This window comes from Micromesistius poutassou, assembly GCF_964030765.1.
Source record: "Micromesistius poutassou genome assembly, chromosome: 1".
NCBI lineage: Eukaryota > Metazoa > Chordata > Actinopteri > Gadiformes > Gadidae > Micromesistius > Micromesistius poutassou.
Window position 1 is genome coordinate 4043765 of NC_140271.1, and position 11386 is coordinate 4055150.

At 42.8% G+C, this 11386-nt stretch overlaps 3 protein-coding genes across 4 annotated transcripts; all 3 read right to left on the minus strand.

The window, feature by feature from the left end:
- Window positions 1–1314: 1314 nt before the first annotated feature.
- cdc37 (cell division cycle 37 homolog) lies at window positions 1315–6021 on the minus strand. The gene is made up of 8 exons (XM_084488926.1): window positions 5684–6021; window positions 5205–5486; window positions 4863–4968; window positions 4630–4745; window positions 4078–4200; window positions 3370–3552; window positions 3189–3260; window positions 1315–1758 (listed from the first exon to the last, which is right to left on the minus strand). Exons 1-8 carry the CDS (start codon window positions 5789–5791, stop codon window positions 1594–1596), a joined length of 1155 nt encoding a protein of 384 aa, XP_084345052.1. The 5' UTR covers window positions 5792–6021; the 3' UTR covers window positions 1315–1593.
- Window positions 6022–6559: 538 nt separating this feature from the next.
- On the minus strand, window positions 6560–7236 carry cmc4 (C-x(9)-C motif containing 4 homolog). Of its 2 annotated transcripts, none has more exons than XM_084488717.1 (3): window positions 7199–7236; window positions 6933–6994; window positions 6560–6842 (listed from the first exon to the last, which is right to left on the minus strand). In XM_084488717.1, the coding sequence occupies exons 2-3, from the start codon at window positions 6988–6990 to the stop codon at window positions 6697–6699; spliced, it is 204 nt and encodes a 67-aa protein (XP_084344843.1). In that variant the 5' UTR covers window positions 6991–6994; window positions 7199–7236; the 3' UTR covers window positions 6560–6696. The 2 variants fall into 2 exon arrangements, with proteins under 2 accessions (XP_084344843.1, XP_084344842.1); XM_084488716.1 differs by having other exon boundaries at window positions 7128–7235.
- A 1329-nt stretch (window positions 7237–8565) lies between these two features.
- LOC311373396 (vascular cell adhesion protein 1-like) lies at window positions 8566–11186 on the minus strand. The gene is made up of 5 exons (XM_084488133.1): window positions 11100–11186; window positions 10340–10606; window positions 9885–10217; window positions 9336–9590; window positions 8566–9251 (listed from the first exon to the last, which is right to left on the minus strand). Exons 1-5 carry the CDS (start codon window positions 11155–11157, stop codon window positions 9244–9246), a joined length of 921 nt encoding a protein of 306 aa, XP_084344259.1. The 5' UTR covers window positions 11158–11186; the 3' UTR covers window positions 8566–9243.
- Window positions 11187–11386: the final 200 nt, after the last annotated feature.

Consider the following 11386-nt stretch of genomic DNA (forward strand, 5'->3'; position numbering starts at 1 on the left):
TCAGGGAGCCTTAATCGACTCTGTGTTGACTGGTCTGTTAATTGTACTGCTTGTTATAAGCCTATTTGCTGGTTCGGAAAACTTGGAGCCTAACTGTTAGAGGTTGTTGTCAATGTTACTCCACTGCAGTGTACAATAGTCGCGTTACATTTCTCGCTGCTTTCCATACCTTGTTCCCTCTGTGTAATTGTGTATGCTTATGTAGGCTACTCTTTAATAGGATTGACTTAGTTTACTTCTGTTGGTGGTAGACTAGCCGACAGCCTGCCCTGTGCTGTAACCAATCGGAGGAGAGCCCTTCTAACCAATCAGAGGCGAAAAAGGCGGTACGTGCCCCTACCATCCTACGAAAAAAAGATTACTTTCTGTCATTCCCCCCCTAGGAGACAGACATTTTTTCGCGCCCTCCCTGAATTGAAATACTATTGAGAGAACCTGCTAATATTTATTTATTTATCTGTACAAAACCACTGTATGAGTTGCTGGCACCAGCATTCTGCATACAATCACCTTATTATCAAAATAGATTAATGAAATTAGCTGAGATAACATCTGCAATAACTTTAAACAATTTCCAAGTTCAGTTTATTAACTCAATTTGTAACATTTAAACAAGACTGCTAAGTCTGTGTGAATCTCAAAACAGAGAAACAAGAGCAAATAATTCACTGGGGTTTGCATTTAATTCAAACTATTTTTAAACAGTAAACATTGGTCACTTGTCAGCTTCATCAGCTTATTCCCTTTTAAAAATATATGATTTATAAACATTAATTTTTTGTGTGTAACATTTGCAACAATATTTAACATTAACATAACATTTGCATATACTTTCCCTGAACATAACACAATACAATAAAAAAGGAGGCTTGTTCATCTTTCAAGCATGAATAAAGACACCAAGTCCCTCTGTCATGACTTCGTAAGATCACAATTCTGGTAAAACTTCTGACCCTTGGTATCGTGTTTATTTAAAATTCAAATAAAATAAAAAGTAACTTATTAAAAAGACACCAAGTCCCCCCTGCTCACCGCGCCCCCCGCCCTAGTGTACCCGGCCCGTACGCACACGTTCATCTGGGGGCGCACTAGTCTTTAGAAACGATCAGAGTGGATACTTTTACCTTTACGATATTCTGCATAGAATGTCCTCTGGAAGTTCACCTGACAGGGACGTGAGAGATGATGATTTCTCACTTGGATATGATTCAAATAGATCCAAAAAGTTTGTACTTAAGGAAATATAAAGTGGCAAGAGTGTCATTTGGAAACCGTCAGACGTGAGGCGCAGAGGAAAGAATGCAAGGAGAAACATACAGAATACATATTTAATGGTGTCCAAACAAACAAAAAAAAAAGGTTTAAGAAACAGAGTTGGCGACATTCTGATTCCAAGCAGGTAATACACAACAATGTGTTTTGGGATGCTAAGACTAATCCTTAAAATCAGAGCTTAATATCTTTCGAGAAGTTACACAGTTTGTACGAATACTCTGGCAACAAACTAGCCATACATATAGTTGGAAGCTGCGGTGCAGTAGGTCAATACGATTGCATAAACAGCAGTCAATTCATAAAAGCGTTGTTGGTCTGTCATTCCTTCTTCTCGTCCGCCTTCTCCTTTTCCACCTCCGACTTCAGCTCCTCGTACGTTCCGTCCTCCTCCTTGTCCTCCTCCTTGTCCTCGGTGTCGTCTGTCCTGGAGTTGGGCACCCAGAGGCCTGACTCTATACACGCCTTCATATGGACCTTCGCCTCCTAAAAGGGGAAAGATTAATTGTAGTGTCACTAAGGAATTGTAAACGGTCCTCATTTATATAGCGCTTTTATCCAAAGCTCTTTACAGCGTTGACTGACATTCACCCATTCATGCACACATTCACACACCGACGACGGCGTCAACCAGCTCGTCAGGAGCAGTTAGGGTGAGGCGTCTCGCTCAGGGACACCTCGACACTCGGAGGAGCCGGGGATCGAACCGGCAACCTTGCGGTTACCTTCCAACCCGCTCTACCTCCTGAGCTAATGCCGCAAATTCCTTTCAAAAATAACGTGTTTTCAATATGCGAGAACCAACATCACAAATGGATATATTTTTGCAGCATTTAATTGTGCATTTGTCCAACAGGCTTCCATCAGCCTCTGCCCAGGCCAGTATGTACTGTTTTTGCATTCAGGTCAGGATTATGTCACAAAGTAACACCTGGAGGAAATCGTACCATTAGAAGGCTACACCAACTAGGTCTTCTGTGTTGTTGAGTGCCAGCATGATAACGTTTTGCCTGTTATAGGTATGGATAGGTGACTGGTATTTCATACTAATAATCTGAGATGTAAATCAGCTAATCAGATATTGGGGAGCTAGGAGGAAAAGGTGATTGATCTAGTAACTCTCTTAGCGAATAAGCCAAGAGAGCTAAGATCTATTTGCGAACTGCACGACTAGTTGTAGACTAGTTGGTCCATACTTCTACATTTTCTTCATCGATTTTCCTCATTGATATTTGAAAACTGTGCGTAGACAGGACGGTGCTCTCAGTCTCCAGAGACCAGTTAGGTTTTGATTTCATGGATGTATTATATTGATTACTACATAATATTAGCCTAGATTAAACTTTATTGGGCTAAAAGCCTTTATTTTCTGTCCTCATTTTGACTGCAAAACCTTGGTAAAGGACATCCCTAGGTCATACTATAACTCTCTCAGCTAATCCACTAAGAGAGTTACAATACCAAACACCTGTTCCTCCTAGTTCCCCAATTTCTGAATAGGTGGACTTGAATGTGGTCACAAATCCAAACCTATAACAGGCTTTACTTTTTTTCTGGCACTCAGCAAGATACAGAGCAAGATGATATAGTATGGATAGTTGGTGTAGCCTACTATTGGTTGATTTGATTGATTATTGACATCTGCAATGTGGGAAGGATCTGAAACGGTATAAATAACTGTCAAACTGTATTCTGGACTCACTCTGCTAGAGAGGAGTCTAATGTATGCATGCATTAAACCTAGGATAATTGTCTGCCAAGTATTGTGTGCCTTTTTGCATTGAGAAATATCATCTGTCCTAGACGCAATATCTGTTAAAGGAAATTGCCACGACAACAATCACACTCTGAACCTCTCAGCTGGAGGTCAAACACCCAAGCCACTACACTATCAATCCCCAAGCTTGTTAACTTACCGTAGGGTCCATTTTGCTGATAACCTCTTGCAACATTTCAATGTTCTTGTCATCAAAGCACTTCTGCATTTCCTGTAAAAGAAAAAGGAAAAAAAAAAAAGAACAGACCAAATATCGTCAGAATAATTAAAATACGGAACAAAACAAAAGGATATGACGGTGTGATGATGCAAGAACCTACTTCTGGCAGTGACTCGTACACCTCTACTGGATCCAAGCCCCCGGGGCCGATGCGCTTCTGCCTCTCTTCCTCCTCGTATTCCTTCATGGCCTTCTCTATGCGGATCTTGGCCCGGCCACGGACCCGGCCCTTGAAGGACTCCAGCTCGTCGTTGAAGGCGTCCTGGTACTGCTGGTCGGCGGTCTGGGGGGGGGGGATACGACCCATGGTTGGTTAAAGAAGGCCCCCGTGTTTAGGCCAAAAAGGTTTTATGCATGGTGAAAGCAGTATTAGGCCCAGTCCCATTTCTCTCTCCCCTTAACAAGAACACTTGCTTTGAGTGCCCTTAGCTGCAAGTCAGCTACCGAACTGGCTAGCGTTCAAGGGTTGATTTTAAGGGAAAAACAGCGCTCCCCCCTTGCTCCCTTAAGTACTGGGACACCCTACCCCTTCGCAGGAACGCGCAAAATCGAGGGTTAGGGCTCAAATCTAGGGGATGGGGGAGAATTGGGACAGGACCCTAGTGTCATCGTATCCCTTCTCAGAACACACAAAACCTTAGAACATTCCATCAAAATGGAATGGGGGGGGGGCAATCGTACTTGAGTACGGTACAAGGCAACTTTGCCTAGTGTGAGTACGCCCTAATACTGTGATGAAGGACAATGCAAATGATTTGATGTGACGGTACCCAGCCACATGCTGTATTATCAACCAAAGCAACGTTACCTTGATCTTAGCGAAGAACTGGCGAAAGCAGCCACGTGGGTCCACCTTGAGGCTTTTGGCCAGCTCCAGAATGAACTGCATTACGATGGTCTGATGAGCCACCTGCTCCATCAGTGCATGTTTCTTTGACGGAAACACAAGTGGTCGGCGGTCACACAAATGTAGCATACAACAACATTAGTGAAGAAATTGAAAGGGGACATATTATACCAGCAGGTGTGAGTGTGATTGGCCGTTACAAGCCGTTTTGAAAATGTGCCACTTCTGACATCACGGGTGGGCGTGTCCACCTAGATGTGTGTGCTGGATAGATCAGTCCACCAGCCTACCCAGTGGACTGTAGCAAACGTTGCTCTTATCTATCCGTCATACATCTAGCCGGACACACCCACCTGTGATGTCAGAAGCGGCACATTTTCAAAATGGCTTGAAGCGGCTAATCACACTCACACCTGCTGGTGCAATATGTCCCCTTTAAAGGACGTTGACGCAATGACAAACAGTAGAACCACAGTTCTATTGAATGCAGTTCACGGCAATGTGCAAATGTACCTCCTCCACTTCAAGGTCAATGCACATGATGACCAGGTAGTTGGCGGTCTCCTCGCATACTAGATGAGAGCGGTCGGAGAGGTACTTCTGGCTGTCGTCCCACCGGTGCATCATCCCTGCGGGAAGACGACGCAATGAGGAGGACTCCTGCTGTGCCACAATATGAACCCCATCATATGCTACGGTACTGCTGGACCGAAGACATGAACGAATGCAAAAACGAAATGGCTTACCGAAATGTTTGATCTCCTTTTCGTACTTCTCGACAAAGGTTTTGTGTTTTTGTTCTTTCTCCTCCTCCGTCTCCTCACTTGGATCGGGTTTGGCGTTAACAACACTCTATGGAACAGATAACGGATCATTTACATCAGCAGATAGGAACTTGATGCCTGCATGTCTTTGACATTAAGGACACCTACCCTCTTACTACACTGACAAACATTGCCAACCATTGAGAGGTAGCGGCATTTTTCGGATCACAATGACATATTTGTGACATAATATAAATAGATATAAGATATAAAAAGTCCCAATGCAATGTGTAATGTAATCACAAATCAACGCAGATGTCCCACCTTGCTGAAACCCTCTTTACTGAGGGTATCCACATTCCATGGCATCTTCTTCTCATCCCGTTGATGTTCATCAAATTTCTTCTCCAGTTCCCGTTCTTCTTTCTTCAGCTTCTTCTCCTCTGCCTGTGCCTTGGTCAGGTCCGCCTTTGCATCATCGGTCGCCGAGCTGGCGAGCTCCTTTATTTTCTTCTGCGCGTCTGCCAGTTTGCGTCTGCTTTCATTCAGCGCCTTCTCCATGTCTTCTCCTTTTTTCTGATATTCATCCATGCGATCAACTCGTGCCTAACAGAAGAAAAAAAAATGGACAAATGGACATTAATTTTGCACATGCGGAAACCATCCGCGCAGACAGAACTTGGTAGCTGCTGCTAGCAAATACCTGCAACTGCTTGCCGACCAAGTGGTCTAACGTTAGGCTATTACATGCCACGAATCTGGCACCTTTGTTTGCATATTGCGGACAACGAAGCGTGCTGTACCTGGTGTCGCCATCTGAACAGACTGGGTGTGTCGATGTTGGGATGTGTGTCGTCTTCATCATCCGAGACTTCGATGTGGTCCCACACGCTGTAGTCTATCCTGGACATTATGCTAGCGGGTGCTAACGTCGGTAGCAGGAGGTGAAAGTTATCTCTGAACTGTGGCCGTCTAGAACTGGACCACAGTGATATTGCTGCGACTGATCGAATAACGCCAGGCCCCAAAGATTCGTGCTGCCGATTCCAATGTTTTTTGCCTGGCTTATTTTTGTGGACTGCTCTCGCAGCTTAAGGTTTCCTCCGGCTAACGCCAAAGCTCCTATGAAATTCTAGAAAGAATCGCAGCAGATTTCCGCTTTGACGTCATCACGTCACGTCGCTGACGCACGGCGAGTCCCTGGTGGTTGGGTTTGATCCACCCCACCTAGCTATGGCTTGTTTACTTGTTTTGTTATTTACTCCATATATGCGTCCATATGTACATATATACAGGGTGCGATTTGTAAAAAAAAAAAAACAGGGGGGGGATTATAGTCGAAAAAATAGTCGATGAGTTCACCGATTTTACGTTAAAACTATAGTCTGAATGAGTTCAGAGATGGTTATTTTACATATTATAAAACGCGTATCATGAAATAAAACCATGGATAAATGGCCCATCGTATACGAGGTGCGTTTTTTTTCTCTTCAGGACAGGAGTGTGCATGGGACACGAAGGCTGTGCAGTGCGCACCAAACAGCCCTATGTCCATGCTTTATTGCAAATACAACATACAAATGTAATCATAAATTTGAGTTGTTGTGTCTTGCTGAGTCAATCTTTATTTTTGTTACAATCATAAATAATATAAAGCATACAACAAGTGATAGGGTACAACCAGTGTGTGTACGTTTATTTTGTTATGCTAAACCAACCAAAACACGTTCACCTCCATATCGATTTAATAACATATATACATGATTGCACGGATTGTATTGTATTATAAAATGCAATTACATCTACATAATTCTCATCAAGTAGTCGTTTGCTTCTTCGTAGTATTCGGGTCTCTCGAGAACCCGCTGCAGCAGACGGACACACGGTCGGCAGACAGACTCTGGCAGCATCGACGCATCTCCCTGAGCACATCCTCACACTTACTTTCGACGTATTTGTTTGCTGTTGAGGAGGAAAGACGTTAAGTGGGCACCAGTAGCTTATAATGCTGCCAGCACTCCCAGTATAAAACCAACCGCAGTCGCAGCCTACCTTGCAAACACGTTTGAATTGCACATGCTTGTTTTTGACACGGGTCTTTCGGTGGCATGTTTCTGAAATACACCATTCAAGAGATGTCAACACTTTTTTTTTTTAGTTGTAAGACAATTGTGAATAAACAGGCACTTGTGTATACATAGCATCCTTGTGAATTAAATAAGTAGTATTTTCTTTTAACGTTAATACCTCTAAAAAAAGGAATGGCCCTTTGACAAAGGTCACTTTTGGGTTGGAGAAACAAATACAAAACAACCTACAAAGTACTTTACGACTACTCCATAGCACTTCCTGTTTTGGTCACGTGACCGAACAGACTAACCAATGAATGTACTTTACAGTTGGCCGAACATTTTCTCGATTGCGACATATGGTGGCCGATAGAGTAAGTACACCACGACATGTGTGCTGAAAGAAAGTTAGTGAACTTTATTTATAAAACCCCGTTGTTCTTTAGTCGAAAAAGTCTATGGCCTGACAAAAACAAAGTTGCCAAGTCGAACACGACCAAGAAAGCATCACACAGCTATAGTAAAAGTATGGTTAAATATATGGGATAGGAAAAAAAAGAAAATAAATAAAACAGAACATCCTAGAATAAATATGCAATATTCCTTTGACATATTTTAAAGTAGAATATTAATTTAAATAGATGCAAAAGTACCATGTTAGCATCAGTTCATTTTAATTGGGAAACATGGTTTGTTGATTTACAGGAAATGTCCTTGATGAAACAAATAAGCTGGTCCTGGCCTGTGGACCAAAATAACTCTTACTGTACGTGTGCATGTAATAATCGAATCAGAAGTATCAGAGGGTGCCAGGTCATGAAGCAAAGGGATATAAATAATGAATCAATTTAGACAATGTGTCCAATATGGCTCAGATGATTCCAGGATGAAGTCAGTAAGTAGCAGCTGTAGGCCTATGTAGGCCTGTCCAGGACATGGTGAAGCAAGTAAATCCAGGCTTAAATTAATCAAAGACTAATGAAATACAAACATGGCATTTTTCCAGAAACAGAAAAACTACGGACACTTGCAATGTGAAGGTCTAGTTGTTGGATTACAAAGCACACATGTTGTGTGTTGGGTTTTCTGGATTTGATTGGAGAAAACCAACAAAACAAAAGTATTAATGACGCTTATATTTAAGTATAACATCGCCAAATGTCCTCGATGCAAAATGGCATGTTGAATTACATAAATTGAATAAAACCTAACACGATAACAATGCTTTCATTTTTCTCCATTGCAATTTGATGCTCGAAATTGTTCTGTTGCTGAATTTGTTCAAATAGAATTTTCATTATTTGGCAGGTAAAATTCTATTGAACATGCTAGAAAAGGAAGAGCAATGGATTGCAGACACACTTACACATACGCTTGGAGGCAGAGCATGCTCCAAGCTCTTGTGGTTATGTGAGTGTGAGATGAACCAAGCTCTAAGTTCAGAAATACTTTTCTGATCCTCAGTACAGTAGGATATATTTTAGTGTACTGTTCAAGCCACTTTCAGTTATTTTCTTGGCAATTTGTTGCTCTTCCCGTGATACCCGGATGGTGAATGTTAAGACAGAATTTTAAACTTGAATTTGCAAGGTTAAAAAATAATGGGTTACATTTTACCTGCCGAATAATGAAGATGGTATTTTAACAACCAAATTCAACAATAAAAACATTCAAGCATCCAATTGCAATGCAGAAATTGCAAAAATTCAAGCATTGTTATTGGGCTGTTGGCATGGCATGTTGAATGGCATTCAACATGCCATTTTGCATTTAGGCATTTGGCACTATTATACTTCCATACGCTTGTACTTTCCTAACTATAATGTTATGTAATGCTCTAAAGGATTAACTATCACTTGTATATTCTATACAAATTCTGAAACAGAAAAAAAATAAGAATGTTATTTTAGACATTAAATATATTTGTAGGTCAGATAGATTATCTTTTTGTCTAACAAGGTACAAGTAATATAGTTTTTAATAATCTTAAAGAGCATTTTATTGGTCAAAAACTAAAAGATGCATTATATCTTAAAACTACAAATTAGGTTTGAGAACATCTATATTCAAATTAAAACACATCTGTTACAAGGGAATTACAACTCCTTGAAGAGTTGATTCACCTTCTGCTCTTTATGTGACCTGTGATTCTCCGTGTTAAGACCCTCCAAATGTCTTTTGAGTTTTCAAGCCACCCTTTCCCTGGAAGACACCATATTTTTTCCCCTGAAGAATCCTTCTCGTACTTTCAATGTTCTTCTTGGCTTTCATCGCATTCACAGGATCCAGTTTTTTTACACACCTAAGCAAAAAACAAACAAACATTATGTAGAAAGAAATAAACAAACAAAATAAAATGTTGACTACTACTTGAGGCCCTCTTTACCTTTAGACCTGGCCTTGAGCAGAAAGCGCTTGCTCTTGCTGTCCAGCCTATTGGAGGCAGTGCAGGTGTAGGTGCCAGGGAGCAGCGAAGAGGACGTGATGATGGCTTCATCTGTCAGGGTCTCCTGCAGTGTATGGGCTGACAGCCAACTGTATACGGGCGTAGGGTACCCGGTGGCACTGCAGTTTAGGGTGACCTCCTCCCCCACTACCAGGTCCAGCATCTCTGGCTCCGGACTGAGAAAGTTTGGGGGATCTATCGGGAAAAACACACTTTTTTTTTTTTAAAGGCCACCTGATATAATTTGCCATTCTATTTATTTACAGTAATTCACAGTTTTTATTTACAGTAATTGCGCATACTGAAATGTTAAGTTATGCAACACAGAGTTACAACATACGCATCATTATTCAAGCAACCTGCACCCTTTCAACAATTTCTCTGTAATCTTGCAAACAATAATATACAACCCATCTTACTAATACCCATCAGCAGAATGCTGAATCCTAATGGCATGACTTTTCTGTATATGCATGGTATCCAACTCACAGTGTACGGAGGCATTCAGGGAGCCGGAGGAGACTGTAGGAGCCGGCTGGGGCCCCTCTGGTCCAAGGTCCAGCTCGGCCACGCACCTGTATTGGGCTCCATTGTCCGCTCTGGTTGGAGTTATCAAGAGGATAGAGGAGACTTGCACCGGCGAGGACTGTGTGAGTTCAGTGAAGGCACTGTGATAGACCTCGGTCTGGTCCCTGTACCACCTCAGCACTAGGTACTGGACAGGAGCGATGTTCTGCACTTCGCAGAGAAGCTGGTACTCCTTGCCTTCCTTCATGGAGCCAGTGTGGTTCACTTGGCGGATAGAGACGCTGTCGGGGGTTTCTGAGAAAGAACGCAGGAGAATAACGGTGTGTCAATAGAAGGTGAAATCAATGCTTGTTATGTAATAGATGACTAGTACTAGGCTATATGAGCGGACGAGATGAAACCAGTGGTTGACTCACTGTATAGGACAAGGTTGAGCTTTTCCTCACACTGCCTGGGGGCAGTGAAAAATACTCCATAACAGATAGGCTCCTCTATCCAATCGATAAGGCTGTCTGCCTTCCACTGGACCGAGAGGTCCTGCTGGGTATGGGCTGCTCCGACTGTTGATTCCCAACCCAGTACTCGGACTGGACGGGCGGCTTCACATGTGACTGACACGGGCTCCCCGAACTTCACCACCACTCTGGCGGGCTTGAGGACCAGGGAGCAACCTTCCCCTGACACTAGAGATACAGTGATGATGTGATTACAAATCCACCGAGAGCGGATTATAGGACCTGGAATTGTAATGTTTGCTTTCTTTTGCACGGGGGAGCGCGCGCGCACACACACACACACACACACACACACACACACACACACACACACACACACACACACACACACACACACACACACACACGCAGTTCAAGCACGCGTGCACGCACGGCGCTCGACCACACACAAACACAAAAGTACCCATAGCCCAATAGTATGAAATAAAATTATCCAGAAACTTTGCTCCGCTTTAAACTTGCTAAAGGAATGGCTATCGACCACCATCACATTCGACACGAAGCCTCACAGAACGTCGTGTTATGACCGTGGGTACTGCTCAGTCACCTTGCGATAAGTAGGTTAAGAATGTTAGAGGCTCCTGGTTAAGGCACTTACTAACACTTTGCATCAAATATGATAAAATATTCCGTTTAGGAGGCGCCGAATACGCTTTCTTACCTAAGTATATCATGCAAATCGCCGAAATCCATTGGAGCGAGTTTCTTCCCATCGTCATTGCAGTGAGGGACGGCGGAGAAATTCCAACTTGACCGTGCTTGGCAACGTAACATTGAACTATGTTTGAACAAAGGCCCCCTCCCATCTGACTTAGCGATGGCGGGGGTCTAGGGGAGAGGGGAAATCTTACAGGTGGCTGGCCTTGTTGAACCGGACCTTCTTAGTTTAGTACATACCCTGACTAAACTAATAATCGTCATATAATCCACAAAAGGCCTACTTCATCA